The sequence below is a fragment of the Pipra filicauda genome, unplaced genomic scaffold (genome assembly GCF_003945595.2).
Source record: "Pipra filicauda isolate LSUMZ 115617 unplaced genomic scaffold, ASM394559v2 scaffold399_size640512_pilon, whole genome shotgun sequence".
Lineage (NCBI taxonomy): Eukaryota > Metazoa > Chordata > Aves > Passeriformes > Pipridae > Pipra > Pipra filicauda.
The window spans coordinates 542,359-563,902 of record NW_024104530.1 but is presented as its reverse complement, the minus strand read 5'-3'; the positions used below and the strand labels follow the sequence as shown (position 1 = coordinate 563,902).

The window sequence follows — 21,544 nt, the reverse complement described above, 5'->3', positions numbered from 1 at the left end:
GTAGAGTGGATTACCATTCCCTGCCTCAGCTCATGCAAACCGTGCTTCGACTTGCGGCCCCTAAACCTCTGTATGTTGTAAACGCGTGTCAGCCATTTGCTCCTGAAAAGACCAAGCAAAGTGGCAGCTTCAAATTCAAATGCAAATGCTGCTGGAGAGTATCTGAAATAAAAATCGTGTTCAAAAGTTGAAGGTCCCCTTTCAGTCAGAAACCTTGAGCTTCCTCAAAGTAAGCCTGCAAGAGGTGGCTGTAGAACAGACTATAGATAAAACACCTGCTTTCTGCAGAGCTATCTGAAAAATCTGCATGTCCCATCAGACTAATTTTGCTGCTAGAGGAAAAGGAAGGGGAGGGAGATTGCAACATCTTCTGCTCTCAGTGAAGTCCTGCATGGAGAGGTTGATGTATTAACCACTTCACTGGTTTGTGCCAATCTTGTTATCTGTTCTTGTTAAACCTTTATTATTCATGGATCCAAAAATCCAATCATTAAAGCAACATAAATATTCATAATGTGTGCATTCCATTTAGCCGCTTGGCAAAACTTCTCTGGAGTACAGGAGTTTTGAGGAAATCTGGCCAATGAGACCAGAGCATAGGAAGTGTGCATGGGTTTTCCTTTCTTTTTTACCTGCAAATAAGTGCAGAATAACTAATCAAATAAACAACCACAAAAGGGGCACATATTCACCAGGAAGGATGATATGCACACTTGCTTTGACTTCTGTGTCAAGGGGAATGCAAGGCTTTTTGTAATGCAATTATGTGCAAGAACCAGGATATTGTAAAACTAATGTAGAAGGCATGATAAGCATCACTGCATGGGTTCATCTGGCTTTGCCGCACATTTAATGTCTAACCATTAACATCCTGCATGGTCCACACTCTTGTTCAATCCTTTTTTAAGGCAGAACTGCCATTCTTCTCTCTGCAGCTACGCTAAATCAAAATGTAGCTGTATCCTGCTCTGTGAAAGTCAGTTTATCTAAATTCTGCACTCCTGATCCAGCTTCAGGACCTTTTGGTGGCAGACATAAAACAACAAGATGTTACTCCCACAACAACGTTTAAAAACCACAATTAAAGCATCTGCTACATGGGGTACTCAGCAGTGGGGGGGAGTCTTCTCATGTGGGTCTGGTACATCAAAATCCTGAGCTGCCAGCTCAATACGCTCACTTCAGGAGAAGCCCTGCAGAGTGCAAGACTTCAGGTTTTTGCTGTTTTAGAATAGCAAGGTGAGGTGTGTATTTTTAAATGCTAGTGGGGTTTTCAAAATTGAGCAATGTGGGCCTTATTGAATGGCAAAACTTTCCCTGACTTCTGCAAGCATCATGCTTGACCAGAGGACTCCTTCTAGAGAACACAGTCAGGCACTTTTCAGGTTTTCCATTTCATGTTTTTATGCATTTCCACAAATAAGCAAGTCTTCTACTCAGAGGCAGTTTACACCAGTAACCACTTTCTTGGCTTAAAATCTGCTGTGTACTTCCCACTGCTGCTTAGCCATCTGTGACTGAATGAGCTCTTTCTTCCCCACCCCTTCTCCACCCTCATTGTAGTGAACAGAAGCACTGGGATACATGCAGCGCCATGTAATGCACAGCATGCCGAGTTTCCACTGAAGTATTCACACCCAAGCAAGGGCTTGTTCTTCTGACCCTCCTCAGGCAAGGATTGTTGCTGCAGGATCACAGCTTGTCATTTTCAATATGTAACACTCCATTTATTCCCAATACCCAAGTATAAACAGACTGGAACTTCAGTATCATATCAGGGCTGCCACTTTAGGTCTGAAGATGCTTTGCTTTCACTGTGTTCAGTTTCTAGACTTCTTATTCCTTAGTTCAACTCTAGGTAAAGTGACAGTGAGGAGAGAAAAAAAAAAAGGCCTCCTAAACTCTTTGGACTAGTGGTCAGTGATTATGCAAACATTTAGTTAAGATACCACAAGCTACAGTACATGAGAACAGAAGGCACAACTGGTTCTTAGCACTACAAGGATCAGAGGGATAATTACACCTACCGTATCCTAGTAATTTACTTGACCTTTCCTTTTACAAATACCACCCAGACAAAAACTTCAGTATTGCCAACAGCACTTTGGCTGTGGGTAAGGAAGTGCGTTTAAATGTTAAATGTAAAAATTAGTACTGGAAAGTACATATTGCTAAGTGGGCAAGTGTGTCCCATGATATAGAGCTTCATACTTTGAACTTAAGAACTGAGAGATGGCTGTGTCTAAGTTGCACTTGAAGTTTTGTATACAGAAGGAGGTACCTTCCATCCGTCCTTTACTTCAGAGATACAAGGTAGATAGGCATCTGGAAATCACTCTATACTCTTGATCTTGAATGTAGTGTATGCTTTCATAAAGTGCTGAGCAAACCAGAAAATTCTTCTTCTTTCCCTCCAAATACACATCTAGCTTTCCACCCTGCAGTTTCTCATATTTATATTCCTCCTTGTGTAATCAAATGACATGAGAACTTGCTTGAAGGACTACCATAGGAAAAATGAGTGTTTCAAGATGTGCTAGTGGCTGCAAGAGTTATCTTGTGGTTTGAATCCCTCCAAATTAAATATGACTGACAGCACTAGTCAGCTAACAGACTTATCTAGGGAGGAGGGAACCAACAAAAAAACTCCTCAGCACATTTTTTGTAATATTGCTTCTTTATGAATTTTCCTTAAAGGTTATTTTTACATCTAAGAGAGACTTCGCTTTAAAAGCTTCTATGTGGGTCTAAGCAAAAATTTTAACAAAAATTTAAATTGGTGGTATTTCAGCTTGCTCAGTTAGTGGCAGCAAACGGAAATGGTTCTGAAAGCAAACAGAAATGGCCATGTACAAGAGCTGTCTGTACAGCATTTACACGAAAGACTGAGTCTTGGTCTGGACTCCTACACATACACCTGCAGTATAAAGTTAAATCATGTTTTAAACTAAACTTCCCAGTAAAGGCAAATGCTAACAAAAATAAAAGTTATAAGGAAGGAGATGCTTTTCACTCCTATGCTGTTAAAGCCTGCAAAAAATTCAACCATCCCAGTTGGTTACCACATCTCTAACCTATATAAATCAAAGCTTTGTTTTAAATGAATAAAACCACTTTGGCACACAACCATATCATAGCAGTATGATGCATGCCTGAATATTCCTAAGAATGCCCTCAGAGGTACTCTGTGAGCAGAAGTATTTTTCAGAAGGGAAGAAGAGGGAGTACAAAGACCCATTGTGCACACTAATGCAGAAAAATGAAATCAAATACCATTCTCAGCAAAAGCAGAGTGTCTTCTGAGCAAAGGCTATTAAGTGTGTCAGACTGCAGGATATTTTCTGGACATGGCAATTATGTTAAGACATACTGAACATGTGTCACTTATAATCCTGCTCTGGTTGTAACATCACAGCTTCAGAGGAAAAATGTCTGGTGCAACAATTCTTTGTATCAAATACACACAGTTCTCACGAAGCTGTCACTTCTCATTTGTAAGGAAGGTTAGAGTAAGTTATAATTACTACTTGCTGCCCTGTCAACTAATTAAATATAATAAAAAGCTTTCTGTGAGTTTAATGTTAACATGGTGTAATTAAAGCAGCTTTGAATGCACAGTGCATGTATTACAGGTTTCGGTATTTGCTCCCCACCTTTTATGACCTAAATTCTCAGGTTAAACCTGTCATATGACTAGTGAGCAGGCACTATCAAAGACAACTATTCAGACATAAATACAAGTCAACCAAAGCAGTCCTGTGCATTTTTAGAGGCACAACATCAGCCTCTGGGGGCAGAGGTGGAAGGAAGGAGAAGAAAGCCAGCCAGTTTCTCCCTTCCACTTTTCTTCCTCTTCCCTTCAGGAGGCACCCTTGCTCAAATTCTCCCATCCACGAGGCTCCCACTGCTCTGAGCCTTTTTCCTCCCTTTAGTAAGGAAAAATACTGCTGATATTTCAAAGCCACTTCCAACCCCATCTCTTCATCAGTCTGAGGAGCATCTTGGTAGAGGAGGACTGAGTGCAGCTGCCCAACTCTGGGGCTGGCTCTACTCTTCAATAAGTAAGAGTTACACCATACAAAAACCTTTTACCCAGGGAAGGAAGGAAGATTGCTCGGGAGGCCTAGAGCAGAGTAGAAGTGATGATGGAGACCATGTAATGCTCCAGCACTTGGGCTGACATAGCTCCTTACCCTCCTAAGTATTTGGATGATCTTTGAACACATTTAAAAATGGTGAAGAGTGGAGAAGTCAGGCTTTAGATCGACCAAGACGTTGGTAGCTACAGCTCTAGTCAGTTGTGCCTACTGCATTTTTCACACTTTCCCACTCATACTCCTCACTCCTCTTCTTTCCCTGGAAACATTCAAGGTCAGATTGGATGGGGTTCTGAGCAACCTGATTTAGTCGAAGATGTCCCTGCTCATTGCAGGGAGGTTGGATTAGAAGAACTTTGAAGGTCCCTTCCAACGCTGACCATTCTGTGATTCTATGTAAGTTAGGTACAAATAGCCCACAAAATAAAAATGCAGTTAATTAAACAAAAAATGTAGTCTAAAAGAACCAACTAAAATGATGAAAATCTTTAATTTTATTTAAGTATAGTTGTACGGACACGTGTATATACAAATACAGATCTTATGGGGCAGGGATTTTGTTGCCTTTTTTTTTTTTAACATTTTCCTTTAAGTTTATATAATGTAAGCATTTCAAAAACAGCACTCAATGAGTAAGTGCAAAGAAACTGAAACTGCAAAGCAGGGCAGTACAAGCACAGGACCACACTGAGCTGGACTTTCATACCCAGATGCATACACAATGAGTGTCTTCAATGGGGTGTCAAGAGTAAGCATGGTAAGCGGATTTCGCAGACTCATGGGTAACCTCCAACATGCCAGCATCTATTAAACTGTACAGACAATGGCAGCAAGCCTATTGTAGGGAGATTTGTCTCACATTCGAGAAGCTCGAGGGTGAATGCATGGGAAAAACTCAGTGATGCCAGACCAGAAACAGATCTGCCCATTCACAGCTCCAAATTAAAAAAGGAGGAGGGTGGGAGAGGAGGAAGGGTAGGAAGAGGGAAGAGAAGTGTAGAGGGTTGTACATTAAAACTGGTGATTACAAAATCCAAGTGTAATGAAAAGAGGGGAAGAGTTAACACTCTAAGCCTCTGAAAGTGACTGAACCACTGCACTCATAAGGCAACGGATTAAGTTCAGTTTTGAGGGCTAGGGGTGAGAATCAACGGGTACAAATACAACCATTTTCCTTCCACAGTTACAGAGGAAAGGAAACAATCTACTCAACTACTCTCAGTACTTCCCAAATTTGTTTCTAGTTCTTTTGGAACCAAGTACATACACATATCGCAAATGACACTGGCAAGATCCTTTCCGGAAAAAACTACTCATGGGAACAAAACCAGAAGAAAAACAGGAGGAAAAAAATACAAATAAAAAAGAAACAAACAAACAAAATAACAGAAAAGTTGTTATATCCCCAAAGCCTTTTTAGAAACAAACATGATACAAAAGAACAAAAACTAACACATAAACCACAGGGCTCCAACATCAGACCTTTAAACACTGAGGACAAAACACTGATCATCAAAAGTCATGTTGTTCCAGGTCTTGACATTGTGAAGTCTTGCAACAGATGAACGATTTTCAAAGATGAGTCCTGTATGCTGCAGTGTCATGGCCACTTGTCTCTCAGTTCTCAGCCATGATCACACTTGATGCTTCAAAGCTCTGTCTTGTAATCAACACGTGATTTTAATATCCTGAAAGTCTATTGTTCTCACTTACAAAAGACATAAGAATCAAATTAATACTTTATTATCAAACACTATATACAACAGAGGTTGCTAATAATACAGAATTTAAAGAACATAGCTTTAAGTTTTACTTGTCTTTCCTTCGCCATCCAAGTAAGTACAGTACAAAACAATATTCTAAACTAACACGAAATGTTACCTTGTCTACTGAAGGATACACAGTATCCACTAAACTGACTGATCCCTATTTTGCCTGCTTCACATTGCAATGCACTTGGCAGCCAGGACTGCAGGTCATGGGCATAAGTAACCCACCTAGGCTGAGGGAGAATCAGTACCTCAGATTTGAGCTGGGGTAGATAAAGGGTAAGGAAGCAAAAATCTCCTCAATTTGCAGCAACATCTGCATTTAAAGCATCTAGAGATTTGCAATGCAATACAAAGCCCACCAACATTTATGTATCGTGGTATGACTGGGATTGCCTAATGCCATCAAGTATCAAACTGACAGAGTCTGGTATGTTGTTCCCAGCCACGCCGTGCCAGGCAGCACTGGGATCTGCCATGCAGCCACATCATTTGTGTTGTCCCTCACCTACCCAGCAAGGCTCTGTGAAAACATGAAGGGGTGAGTTTCACCAGGAGTAACACTAGTGACAATCCTTTGTGGATAAATGTATGTCTTCAACATCATTCAGAGACAAAGGATGACAAATGAAGTCACTGTTCCTACATTAAATTGGCACTGCTGGTATGACTGCCTGCAATTGCTATGAATCATTTTAATATGGTTACACATCATGCAATATTATCTGTACTCTGGTTAATAATCCATTTGATAAGGTGTATTTTGAATAAGCTCACCTCATCCAAAGCTTTATAATTCCTACATTCAGGAAGTATTAGTGTGTGTACCAAGCATATACAAAAGAGAGTAAAGTACCAGACAGCCTGTAATGAGATGATGACTTCCCTCACTGTTTGGTCTGTGTATCTTTATCCTGTGCACTTCATACTAGAGCAAATTTCCTGCTTTCCTCCTGTAAGTACAGGCCCTGCATTAATGAATATGTTCGATATCAGGCAAGCCCAGGTCATAGCTCAGCATGCATAAAACCTCCCTTTACATCTCAAATTTATTTTTCCTGCTTCAACTTCTGGAAAGCTTTTCGCATTAAAAAAAAAAAACAAAACAAACAAAAACCAAAGCCTACGAAGTGCTGTTCATTAATGGCATCACTCAATTTTGTTACGGCAGACTTTTTCTTCACAATTAATATGGAAAAATCTTATTTTGCTTGAATGCACTCCGTGTTTTGTTTCACATTTAATGTAATTACCACAGTTTTTGTCAGAAAAGCTCTGTTTCAGTCTGGGTCTGAAATTTCACTGATTATGCTTAGCATCCAAATTCCATGGTAGCCAAGCCAAAAAGCACTCCAAGGCTTGCACTTCCTGGCAAACTACTTTTTAAAGTTTTGTGTTAGCCAAGGCTCAGATTCCTTAACAAGGTCATACCTAATTCCATCAACAAGACAGTCCCATTTGCTAATTGCATCAAGGGTTACCACTTCTCTCACATGTTTGAACAGGACAAGCATATATACTCACTCTCAGCATAAAGTATATCTAAATAATGTATTTTCTATTCTAGTGGATTTTTAAAAAAATATTTTGTTAAGTCTTTGGGAGCCCATCTAGTTTATCTCTGGTTGATAAACATGTTTCCTCTACTCTTCAAACTGTGCTGGAAGGTGAAAAGACAAAAATCAACTCTTGAATTCATATTCCACACTTCTTTTCTTTCCCCCCACCAAACAATGCTATTAGAGTGCCCTGGCTTCTTCTACATGTGGTTTATTCCCATGACTGAGGAACTCGCAGGAGAGACAAATCAAGAGCACACTGAAGATCCTGTGTCCCAAACATGTTTCATCTGGCCACCGATGTCCTCTTTTAGCATGTATTAACACCCAGAGCAGCATCCAAGGCTATCAGCTACTAAGTCAGTGCTGGGGAAGGTCACTTTATTCTCAAAAGTGCCTCTGCATTTCAAGAAAAAATTGTAGCACCACGGTTGATTTGTTTTAAAATAAAATAATCCGGTGTGCATTATCCCCTTAAAACGAAATAACAGAGGCACTCACACCCCCAGTGAAGTTTCCTAAATCTGACCTTGCCTGTTGTATGCTAACATTCCTAAATACTAAACTTCTTCCTCTCACCAAAGACAGTATTACTACTTGTGAGCACAAATTTTACTGTCAAAGACATTTCAAGACAGTCCTATAAGAAACATCATCTTTCCCTTTCAGAAGCCAGTTCATTTAGAAACTCCTGGAGGTAAGGGTGTTATATTATGTCTACTCTTAATATTTCCCCTCCAGTCCTGACATGGTGACACAATGCCTTGCATGACCATCCTACAGTGCTGAATGAGAAGGCATAAATATTGTATCACAGAGAAAGACTCTCCCAGGTTTTCACTCACTTTCCTTATCCCTCACTGACTGTATCTGCCACTATTCTTCCTAGTCCATATACGGATGACACAGTGAGCTAACAGAGGTGACTTTTTAAAGGAGAATGCAGAGGAAAATAAGAATCACTAGTGTCACTATTATAGTTTGGCATTTTCATTTGGAGTCCTTTTATTTATATGGAGGGGTTAAGAAAGTCACAGGGTAGGTAGGGGTGGGTGCTGAAGCTAGTTATCCCCTTCAAATTTTTGCTGAGTTCAGGCTAAAAGGGAGAAGAAAAGGGAAAAATAACAATTTGACATCTGCAAAAACAATAAAGTCCCTTTCCTGGGATGAGCAGTTAGGTGGATCTTTGATGTTCCAAGACCCTGATATTTTCTGCGACAGGTTGCCGGAGCATGCTCTGCTATAATATCAAAAGCATTGCCAGGAGGAACAATAGAGTTGCCAAAAGCCAGCTGGGTATCCTTGGTGTCTGTGCCGCGTTCTCACCACGGGATGGCTCGGCTGACTCATGTACGGTATCATCTGTTTAAACAGAAAGCACACATTCCAATGAGATTTTGCATCCTTAATAAACTCTCACTGAACCGACAACCATAAGTAGATTTCAGTGCCTTTATGAAATAGGGCAATGAACCTTGTGCTGTCATTGACATTCACAAGCATGTAATATCTCATTATGTAATCAACTTGGGGCCTAGTCCTGCATTTCTTACATGAAAAACTCCCATTGAAGACCAGAGGAGCAGAAAGTAAGCCTGATTTCAGCGGATTGAGGAATGAAAGATTCCTCTTCCACTAAAAGACTGTAGCTCTAGCTTTGGATGGCTCATTAGATAGCAATAGTTGGGAGGCAGCTAAATAAAAACACCTGATTTTCAAGTGTTGCACATGCCCAGAATTAATTTCACAGTTAATCCCCTCAGTTACAGATTCGGGCTCCTGAATTTGAAATGACAGCCTGTAAGCCCAAGCATATATTCCCTTCCTCACATAAAATTTCCACTGAAGTATACTGCACCTGGGGATGTGCAGGAGATCTAAGATCATTCCCCCCTTCTTGAAACAGAATTTTTAAGGCTAACACATGACAATCATCAATTTTATAGAATACACTCTCAATCTGGAAAATCTCACTCCCTTTTATTGTACACAAAATAGAGAAATACATATGTGCTGCTAAAACTAATGAGAAAAGAACCAGATGAGTTGGGAAAACATGCTTATGCATTAGTGGCAGAAGAGAATACAGTAACAAATATTAAATTTATGGTACATAATAAACCTTCGTTTAGTTTTCATAAACTACAGATCAGCCTAAAAGCCATAGACTGTAACATAAAAAAGGTAGGTAAAGTCAAATTCAGCTTCCGTGTTGTTACAGCAGTGGTATTTTTCTCTGCAAAGCCATCCATATCCCCCATATCCACATTTGGCCCTTCATATCCCCCATATCCTAATCTGGCTATTTAAAAAAGCAATCTGAGGTTTGCCATAAAAAGTTAGCTCTGACAGAAATAAGCTAAACCTTTTGGGGAAATGTGAAGTGGACCTAAAATGTATTCGTAAGTTTTTTAGAGTCCTTTAAGTTTCCAGCAAAATTAAGTGTAATAAGAGATGTCAACATATCTATGATGTTTCTGTCTCATAGCTCCTATCTCAAGAAACTGCACTGTCAGGATTACACTGGGTGAGAGCTGTGCAAGTCCACCTAGAGGACTAAGGGAAGCAGGAGTAAGGACACTGGGCTCACTGAGACCACTTTGGCATAGAGCCTTTCATATTACTTGGCTTTAGCTACTAACAAGCTCCCACCCCTTCCTACCCGCACAACAGCAGATAGAGCACTTAGCATAATTTAGGCTAATAGGCTCTTCAGCCCCAGCTCAGTTACACAGCAAGACTTGCACTGTAAACTGAATTAGCAATTTATCACCTGTACTTTTTTCAGCACTAATTGATGCTATAATCACATAAGGCTTATCAACAGGTTTCAGTGCTGCTCAAGGCAAAAAGTATGACAAGTAAACACTGATCAACTGTAATAGTTCACGTCTGTAAGAAAGGGACATCATCTCTACTTCGTGGTGCCAAGCAATAGCACAGAAGGCAATAGGCAGAAATTGATGCACAGGAAGTTCCACCAGAATAGGAGGAAGAACTTTACTGTGTGGGTGACTTGAGCACTGGAAGAGATTGCCCAGAGAGGGTGCGATTCTCCTACTAAAAAGCCATCTGGACAAAATCCTCAGTAAAACATGCTCTAGTGGACATGCCTGGGCACGGAGGTTGGACTAGGTGACCTCCGGTGGTCCCTTCCAGCCCTACCCATTCTGTGATTCTCTGATGTCAGTGGGAAAGACTGGCTGGAATGACTTTAGCTGCAGCTTCGCACCACGTATGACAAGGAGACCCTCCCAGGCACATTGAGCAAGGTCCCAGTATTCTTCCTCCAGAATTATTCCAAAGGAATCTAAAAATTTCAGTGAATGCTGGCTACTGAAAAGTGACAATTCCAGTGGTTGTCAATACCAAAAGTTGTTTCACATTTCAGTTCCGAGTTACAATCTTGTACTTTGATGACACTGCAATGACAATACAGTGCTTCACAAACGCTTCCTTCTCAATTAAAATATACTCTAGGAATTTACAGAGAAAAAATAACCCTGTCCTAACTGTCAGTTCTATCTTCTTTCATATATTTAAAGTTAGCTCCTCCCAATTTGAAAACATTTACTCACTGCTGATGAACTAAAACTAGAGAGAATTATGTGTATTACCTTCTATCTCTTGCATCATCAACAGAATGGCAAATAAGTCTGAATTTGCAACACTGAATGTCAACAGTTTTGTCCTAATTATATCAGTGACTCAGCACTAAAACACAACAGGCCACAACTAGTGAAAAGCACTAATAAATCCTCATCCTCTGTGACTATCAGATACTGCCACAACTGGAACACTGGCTATGGCTAAAAAACTCAATGAAAAAGCACTAAGCTAAAAAGATTACTTTGCTTAAATGAAAAATATGGAGATCTTCTATGATGCCATTTTTATAAAGCCATTCTTCACAGAAGAATTTATTTCCATGTAACATTAAGGGATTCCTTTTGAGAAATCATCTGGGTTTTCTGTCAGTGCTGTTGCAAGGTTTCTGCACTTGTCTATTAGAAGACACAATTCATCTGTGGTTATGAATATTAGTCTACATATACAATTTTCCTTGGAGGTGCAGAGGTATAACTGCACTTTCTTTAAGGCTTGGGAAAAAGGTTTTGCTTCATTTTAAACACTAAAGGCAAGTAATGAACAGGAAAAACTCCTGAGTAAAATCCAGAAGGTCACTGCTAAAGACTGGAAATGCCACCAGTAAACAGAAAAAATTATTTTGACAGCCATAAATTTTTCAGATCACACAGCCTCATATCACACGCCCTTCAGGTATAACTTTCAGATATGCACAGCTGCAATTTTTGTTTAGGGGCTTTTTATTTTTATTATTAAGGAGGAAGAGAAGGGGAGGACAGGAATAGAGCCAATTACTTTGATCACTTCTGAAAGAAGTGTGATCGTTACAGATCGGCTTCCTACAAATTTCTGAACAAAACCGGTGAAATTACAAGGGTTCAAAAATCACACAAATGGTGATTTTTAAAAGAAAGATGACAGTAAGTAATCTGCTGAACATGACCCTCCTGCCTTCCAATTCTTCTGTCTACTGTGGAAGAAGACAATGGCAGGCCAGATGAGAGCACAGAAGCAGAGGATGTTCGCCAGAGACATGCAAATTAGTACATTACACAGAACACATGCAACAAGATCCACCAATTAATAATGCAAACACACACTGATGTCAGCAGTGGGAGTTTTTTGGTACCAAACCTTCTCATTAAAGCTATTATTTCCTCCTGGTAACATAAACAGTATTTCATCTCAGACTGTAGGATGCTCTTTGTTTGATTTTGGTTCCTCGGTTTGCCTGCTGCTTTCTAATGATGTGCTTTTGTGATGATGCTAGCTAGTTATAGCCATTCAATGGGAAGTGAGCAGCACTGCTAAAAAAATAAATATTCAGCAAGTTTACTAAAATCAGGTATTTATTACTCAGATGATCTCTTTTGCAAGCCAGTAACAGGAGAAATACACATTAATTAGACCATGTTTACCGTATCACAAAATGTAAAAAAGTGCATTGAGTTTTTAGATTCATAGGTATCACAGAGACAGTGAAAGAACATCCTTATGTCTTCTGTACAAGAATGTTGTTATCAAATGTATAAATGTATCTAATGTAAATGCACTGTCCTTGCATTTAGATTTGCTTAGAAAACATCTTTGATTCTCAAACCTCCAAATTTTAGGAGAGTCTTGAAAATTATTTCAAAGAAAAACAATAAACCCTATTGTTTATCCATACGTAAATCATTCAAATTGGATAATTTGTGAAAATCTCATTTATTCTTCTGCATAAATAATGAATTTTAATTAAAGGAACTGCACATTACAGAGAGCAAAAAATCAGTACATTGCTTCATACATAAAGAGGAAGTCTCCTTTCAAACAGCATAAGAGAAAAAAATCTTGGTAATTGTTCTTCAGGGTATGTACTAAATGGCATATGGGCAATATTTTCTGGTATAATTTGTTTGATAAACTGTGTATTTTAATTATTGAGGCTTTAATAAAACAATGTGTGAGCACTGTGTAGGTATATATAAAACAAACAGGTAAACCACTACTACAAATACTTCTACATATCCACCTAATTTTAATGTCTTGAGCCATCTCATTTATGTTGTTGGGATTACATATACACCTAGAATTAAATATGCCTCTATCTATCATAAACTTGAGCCACTCAAACAACACACATGCACTTTCTACACAGAGACATGTCAGCTTGATTGATGTTGGAGATTAATGTAACTTTGCCTTGGGCAGATAAGGGGTTTCATCATAGCAATCATCCTTATTCTTAAGGCAATGTTTTACAAAAAAAAACAAAACAGAAAAGGCCTCCCCAAACTTAAGTTTGCTTCAATAAAAACAGGGGAGAAATTTTTATACATACACACACACACACACACATATATATATATCAGTGTGTGTGCATGTGTGTGTGTATGTACACGTATGTAAAAATGATACTTTGCCTAACCATGTATACACACAAATATATATAATTTTAAAGGACTAATTTCTATATAAACACTAACTCAGTTAGTTGCATGCTTGTGTCATGCACCAGCATTAAACAAGCAGTGCTTCTGTTTTTTGGAAGGTCTTTTGAAACCATACATAATAAATGAGGTGTGCCCATTGACTTTTATTTCTAAAACTTTGGACCCAGTTAGTAAATAGAGTGTTTTGCCAACATGCTGGCTGTTTGGCTTGGATGGGTCAGTGACTTCAGGATACTGGTGAAAATTTTACACCGGCACACACCATATTACATTAAACCATGTCGCCCAAAAAAGCAAATAAAGCAACATTTTTCTTCCCCAGATTAGACAAGGATACAGGAAATATATCATACAGTGCATTAGCACTGCTGGAAATGTGCAAAAGCAGAGCAGTTGTACCATGCAAAGCATGCAGAGAGAAGAGGAAAAAAACTACTGAAGCACCAGAGGGATACACGCATTTGTTAAAAGAGATTCTCTAAGCATACTAACCTGCTGGTTCTAATGAATTTTCTACTTTGTCGTTAACATCGAAAACACGATCATGAACACCTATAGTTTTCATACAGCTGTCTATAACGAAAATAAAGATAACAGCCAAATATGTTAGTGAGACACCCTTAAACTCCCCACTTTCCTTGTTTCCTCTATTTTTTTTCTCTCTATTTACTGCATATAATTAAGCATATTCATATTTTAAAATCTGTGGCACTTGTCCAAATGCCAGTACACTCTCCTATCTGTACCCATTTCCAGAAACAAGTTAGCAACTGCGATGTAACTAAAGCTTTATGAAAAACAATAAGAAAATACGATGAAAATCGTAACACAAATGTTGTTGTATGTAAGAACAGATACAAGATTTAACAGCTAAAAAAAAGATTTACTGCTGTTTACTAGACCACACAGTAAAGCATGCACTAGAAAGCCACCCTCAAAAACTTAATCTGAAGAACTTACTTGCTGGTCGTACAAAGACCTTAAGCTTTAGGCAGGATCTCCTTCCATTATCTGGGATCGCAGAAGCTGTAAAATGAAGAACAGGGAAAGACAAGTGGAGGAGTAAGAGTGTGCAATGCAGAAAATATTTTGTGCTAAAATAAACTATCCTTTATCTGAAGGGCTGGACACATTTCAGTCTCTGCACATAAGACTTAAAAGTGCACAAAGTAGCGTGACTGTGCAAAAGCAGGAAAAGAACTGCAGGTTTTATTCTAATTAATTCCTTTATTATTTGACATGGAAGTAGTGAAGCACATAGTATTTTCAATGTTTCATTATCTCCTTTCATCTTTCCACACCTTTTTCTTGGAAGCTTTTTTGATATGGTTTTTGCTGTAATGCATGTGTCCACTCCGAAAAAACAACACTTCAGAACATTTACAGAAAAGCTAGTCTTGAAACACTAAGCCATAGGCTTCAACAACCTAAAAAGGGACAAAAAACCAAAATGACACCAAAGGTGACAGTGCTAAAAATGGAACTCTGTATATAGTCCCAGAAAAGTAAAAATACACACCATTAAATTTTACAGCAGAGTCAGCCTCCATATGCATCTGCCTTTGTTGACAAAATATTTATCTTGCTTCAGTCAAAACACAATTCCCCATGTTATACAACTAACAAACCAAAATCAGTGTATTCCTTCTTTCTGCCCTCCCTTATCATTTCCCATTCAAAGTATTTAATTTTAAGAATACTTACTGTATTAGGAGAAAAAGAGTAAGTGGAAGCATGTCTAGCCCTAATGCAAAAGATCACATACAAAGATCTACTGTCAACACCTACTTATTTCTCTGGAAAAGAGTGCTGTTGTGAAAAATTCCTTTCTAGAACAATTCTTGCCTCAAAATACATGATCATAATATGCCTGCCTGTCAGCACAGACCGGACTCCCTTGTGTAATGTCTGCCAATCTTTACATACTGGTAACTTTCCTCAATTTTTAAATTGTACACTGGCCCACAGCTGAACATGCACACTGGCAACCAAGCAACTTGACTTGCACATGTAGACTTGCACTTCCAAAAGACCATTCGTGTTTTTTTCTTGCAAAACCCCTCAAAAGCTATTGCCAAAAAATATTGCCTGAAGCACTACAGAGTAACTTCTATTTTATTGCATTAAAAAAAGCCATGTATTAGGGCAAAATGAGCTGTGTTTTGCTCATAGTTCCCAATGGCAACTATTGGGAAAGATGATTCAGCTGGCAAGATGTTAGTTTGTTCTGTTTATCCTTGTTTCATCCATTTTTATTAATTCTGTCCCTGTGTGTGACAAATAACTAACATGATTTATACACAGAGATATGAATGCACACTCTTTGTCTTCACGTTAAGCTCACACTTGAAGGGCTCCTCAACTAATTTGAAATAAATTTCCTAAGTCTTTGATGATGTGCTTGGAAGGCAGGCATCAGATTTTTCTTAGAAGAACTTACCAAGAACTAGAAAACTCAGTACAAACACAAAAAAGGAGAAAAGCAAAGAATATAATAAAGCTAAAGCTGTGGTTCCACATCTTGAAAGTTCTTGAAAAATTGTTTCCTTTCTTTAGTCAAAAGACAAAAGAGAGTAGAAACTATGCTCCCCCCTTCACAATCCTAAGCAGTCAAAAGAGAGTTAACAGATAGTTTTGCTATAGGATCTTACTAAGTCAAAGTCAGAAAATCTCAATCTACTGACATTTACAGTAACTGGTGTGTTATTTAGGGTACAATACCTGCACTCTGTGGCTATATTCAGGAAATTTTGTCCTTTCTGTGGCCCTCACTAAATATACATTACTGGCTAAACGGTTTGTTAAGACTGATCAGGCAGTTGTAGATTTCTCAAAAGATAAGAATCATACAGTCATTACCAAATTACCAGCATAAAGGTGGAAATAACACTTGCAACATTAGACAAAATAGAACCCCTACAGTAAATTTACCACTAACAGATTTTTTCTGCCCAGAAATTATTCCAGAAGTGCATTATGACACACATTTATTTAAAGGTAAATTTTAGCTTTGATGCTTACATGCAGTTGCTTAGGTCCATCAAATAAACACGTTTTGCTCACTGCTGTTTATTATAATACTCTGTTATTCAGTGACTAACTAGAATACCACTGACTAGCTAGGAGCCAATAAAAAAATCTAGGCAAAAAAAAATCCATTCTTTCTGGAAAACACAGAAAATTAATGCTTTGTTCATTATGTGTTCAAAGGTGTACAGAATATTTGCACACACTTAGGAGCAAATAACAGGTAGTGATTGGCCATGTTCTTTGGAAGAAAAACATTAAAATCCATTTGCTGTTTAAATCTCTTTCCCCCATTCTTCACTTTCCCCCACTGGTTTGCAGCTACGAAGTATATCATGAACTACAGTCCTATTGCAACCATAGCATTTGCACTTAAATCATCATCACAGAAACTGACGCAATTTTAGTGAAAAGTATGAAAAAGTGCTTTCCAGAAAAATTACGTACTCTCAATTTTTTGCAGTAAAGTCAGGAAGATGCCTCTTTAATCGATGTTTTACTCCTTCAAAGGGAACAATGAAGAAAAAAAAAAAAAATCAAGTAGCATTTTTCAGCAGTCGCATCTGCCTTAACAACCAAGACCAAAGTGGTGAAGGGATACAGTGCAACCTCTTTGGCCTTCCTAAGACATTAGGTACCATTTGCCAAGATGCATGACTGCAATTAATTTTTTTTCCTTCCTTTCTTTTTCTCCAATCCTCCCTCCTTCTCCCTTCTCCTTTTCATCTTAAAAGAAAAAACATATCCCAGTGGTAGTTTTTGTCCTAAGACCAGATGTATCACCCACACGAAAGAGTCAGGAAAGGAAAAAGAGAACTCCTCTTTGTCAGTTGGGATCTGTAAAAGTTGCTTCTCAGGTAAACCAGGGCTGTTGTTGCTACATGCCACTGAAATTAGCTACAGTATAAGAAAAGATGTCCTTTCTAGGTGCTACAAAGAGAAATTTCATTCTCCTTCCTGCACCAAATCAGGTTAGCCCCTAAGGCTTTGCTATAAGGCTTTTCCATTTGCCCATTTTAAAGGTGATATTAGCAATAAAATAGAGGCCAGTTCTGAGAGCAGGAAGCCTCTGATACTAATGGAACCTGTCCCAAGCAACACTTTTCATTTCAAAAGCCAGAATTCCCAAGGAAAAAAAAAACGAAATTGCAGCCTTGCTGCACAACGAAAACAAACCTTTGAAAAAAATCCCTTATAAGGCGCAAAAGTAGTTACATGCTCTTTTTTCTTCATGGATGATATTAGACTAGAAAAGATCTGACTGGTTTGGTTTGTGCCAGGAAGAATCACAATTGAAAACAGAAGAGGAACTCTGCAGCGTTGCTAATTCCTATATGTCACTACAATTCCTATGACACTTCCCTCCTCCCTTGCCCTACCTCACCTTTACCAGCAACTTCATGACAATCTCTTGGGTCCCTCTTTTAAAGAAAATGTTTTAGACTTCATGGTTACATAAAGACTTTGTTTAGAAGAAAGTGAACACTAAAATCCCTCTGAAATAAAAAGATATATGAAAACATCTCAATGATTACAGAAATAACTGGTTTGGGCTCTTCATTATTTTTTTAAATAGGAAAATTCCACAGTTCAGAAGAAATTTAAGTCATGGCCTCTGTATTCTTCAGATTGGAGATTGGAGATTCCATCTCCATTAGCTGAACTAGAAAAAAAAACATGCAATGAACTACTGCACACAGGACTAGATGGATCCAAAAATGGCCCATAAAGACAAATTAGATGAGAAAATTTCTCGTCTCTAAAACACTTCTGGTTATCATTTTTATACCCTGTAAGGAAAGGAAAGAGAGTGACAAAAATTATTCTCTCCTCATCTAGAGCCAAACCATAAATATTTCAGTGTTTGCAAGCTATATTTAAATATGTAAAAAATAAAATTACACAGCTCTCAGCTAGAAAACACATGGTACATTATTAATATATTAGATATAAATAACAGGTTAGGTCCTTCCTCAGCCTGATAACACTTAGCAGTTATTCAATGACTGCAGGAAGCTGCAGATAGAGAATAAAAAAGTAACAAATACAGAAAACAGTTATGTAGTTCAACTTACTATGATAAATCCCTAAAACTCATTAAAGGAGTCATCAAGATACGGCCCAATCAGTGTACAAAATAAGCTAATTAAAAAGTAAATGTACAAAACAAACAAACAAAAAATAAAATTTCAAAAGTAACTTGGTTATCAGGACCTGTTAGAGATGTGACAAAAGCTGTAATTATTTCCCTTCCTAAGACAGGCAAAAATTTGGCTGGCAACTACCCAAGGCTCAGTTATGAGGATGCCACAAATAAAAAGTGTCTCAACCATCCTATTTACTGATAGTCACATGTAATCAGTGCTTACTTCTGCTTGCCTCCTCACTCATTCTTAGCTTTCTAATTACAGGATTGCATCTTTCCCTAAAATGCAAGTCCTGATACAGAGAAAAAAAGGAATCACAAATGCAGTCCAAATTCTCCTTTAGCACTGCAAAGACATTTAACATTCAAGGCACAAGTCACTCTGGGCCCTATTAGACAGTAAAACCAGTTCAGTGTAGAAAAAGGGCTCCGTTTTTCTAAGTCACTCAGATAGTACCTTTGTTTAGAATGGGGGCGGGGATACTGGTAATGGAGCATCCTTTATGAAGAAACCCAACACCTTCAGTACACCTCTGCAGACACACTGCAGATGGTAATTCTCTTACTATTTTGTATTTCAATTACTGTTACCAGTTCACTTGGAGTATTCTCTAAGGGATTACAAACCAGTGATCATGAAACACAGGAGACAGTCTGCTCTCATTACATTTTTGAAAAATGTAACGAATGTTTTCTTCTGCTCTCTGCTAAGGAGTCCATCAAACAGGGTCTCCTGTAGGGAAGAATTGAGAAATTGCACCAAGATCTCACCTCAGTTCATTGCAGATGTACTACTACCACCACCTCTGTTACACAAATTCTGGCCCTGGTAAGTGCTTCCTAACCATAAGCACTAAACAGAAGAATTGTTTCAGACTGGGAAACCAATAGAGGATTAATTTTGAACTTCTCCCCAGTACACTAAACTGAGACATGCATACAGCTTAAGTAAACACCTAACACTTACTGTCCAGGCAAAAGGGCTGCACGTGTAACTTCTGTAATCTAGTGGAGAAACACCACAAAGAGAGAACCTGCAGCAATCCCATAAACAGAATGCTGCATGTTGTAAATCAGAAACTCATGTTTACACAGTCCTTGCACTCTCTTAGTCCTGCAAGTTACAGACAATCTCTCCAGCAGAAAATATTTATAGCTCTGATTTGCCTCTAGCCCTTTCAGGCACAATAGCACTCCCATTAGTCAAATCCAATATCCAAGTAACCTTATACAACCTGAAAATCGTAATTCCACCAACCCGAAGTGTTTTAGCATCCAATATCCTGTGTTAGCTACAGAGATTTAGAAAGTTTTATTTTTAAGAAGAGTCATGTGCTTCTTTCTTTGTAAAGAAATGAGTATGTGTGAGAGCATTAAAAATGCAGTTTTCCATTATGTTTGCCACAGGCAATATTTCTCAATTTGTGCAAGTAAGAAGAAAAAAATAGCCTATTAGTTGCTAGAAGAGCTCAGCCTTCCCCCTGAAGGTTTTCATGTGATTTACCATACAACACAAATGTATGCAAATTAGCCAGGTAAATGCAGAATTAGTTATTAATATTCTTCTCACAGTTTAGACTGAAAAAACGTACGAATTTGCATAAACTTTACAACTGAAAAAGTCAGCTAGAATTAAATCAATCAATAAAGCACTCCTCTGTGTGCATACATGAAGTAACACCAACAGCTAAGGATAATGAAGGGTTCTTCAAAATTATTAATCAAAAAGAAGTTATTTGAGAGGATTTATAGATCTTTCTTTCTTGTACATGTCAAAATAAAACAAAACTAAAAAATAGATAAATACTGGCCCTATGGAAAGCACAGGTCTCACCAATACTTAAGTTTAATTTAAAAGACTTTCCATGATTGCTCTTTCATTCCAACCTAACAGCAAAAGCTTTGTTCTGGTAGCATACACAACTCCATTCTGGGAAAATGAAAATATTAAATGTCCACAACTTACTCATTCTTCAGACCAACAATTAAGCACAATTCCTCAATAAATCACCACTAAACTTACTGGTAGAGTTGGCATAGCTGAGTCCACCATCTCTCTGTATTTAGTCACAACCAAGATGAGAAAAACAAAAAAAAAATTCCTGAGCAACTTAAAGACTCAAAAATCTCAAGCCAACAGAGAAAGAATCTCATCTGAAAAGCCACTTGATCTAGAACTGCCAACAATACTTGAAAACTAAGAAAAACTACCTAAAATGGAAAGTAAATAAATAAACAAAGAGATGAAAGATCACAGCTAATACTGCCTATGGCTTAATAAAAGCAAAAGGACTAGGGATACCAGCATTTCCAACTGCGTATTTTAAAATCCACAGTATTAATAGGACACCTAATACAAATGCATATTTTGCATTACTCTTGCATACTCAACTGCATCTGTACGAAGTGAAGGTAAAAACAGTCACATTGCATTTTTGTACTGACCCTGTCTGTGTGAAGATACGTGCCTACACACAAACATGGACTTACATTCTGCACTCATTCAAAATATAAACGACAAAGTGCACAGCAAGGAGAAAAAGACTGGATAGAAACCAAGTGCACAACACACACACTGTGAAATGCTACGTTTAATTCCTAATGTCTTATACATAATTTGCACTGGCATTGCACTGTGTAAAAACACTGGATTATTATGGTCTACCTCTCAAGTGACTCAGACCTCCTAAAAAATAAACTAGTGAGTGGAAGTGACTTGCCAGAAAAATGCTATTTTAGTGAGAGTTCTTGGAAGAAAGTAACAGAGTTACTGTTTCTGCACTTAATGCTGAATTAACTGTCCCAGTGCAACTGTTGGCCAGAAAGGATATAATTTTTCTTGCAGCTTCTAATGCATTGCAGCTCACATATCTGATTGAAGGTTGCATAGATTGAAAGTTGGTTTCACATCGAAGTCATATAA

General features: G+C 38.2%; 1 protein-coding gene across 2 annotated transcripts in view; it reads right to left on the bottom strand.

Annotated features, from left to right (window-relative positions):
- Positions 1 to 4,568: 4,568 nt before the first annotated feature.
- EFNA5 (ephrin A5) overlaps positions 4,569 to 21,544 on the bottom strand; it is a 215,165-nt gene continuing 198,189 nt past the window's right edge. For both annotated transcript variants that reach the window (XM_039385144.1, XM_039385143.1), the window contains 3 exons: positions 14,409 to 14,474; positions 13,941 to 14,021; positions 4,569 to 8,787 (listed from right to left, as the gene is read on the bottom strand). In XM_039385144.1, the coding sequence (XP_039241078.1) occupies positions 8,666 to 8,787; positions 13,941 to 14,021; positions 14,409 to 14,474 (269 nt within the window). In that variant the 3' untranslated portion in view covers positions 4,569 to 8,665. The remainder of the gene's footprint in view (positions 8,788 to 13,940; positions 14,022 to 14,408; positions 14,475 to 21,544) is intronic.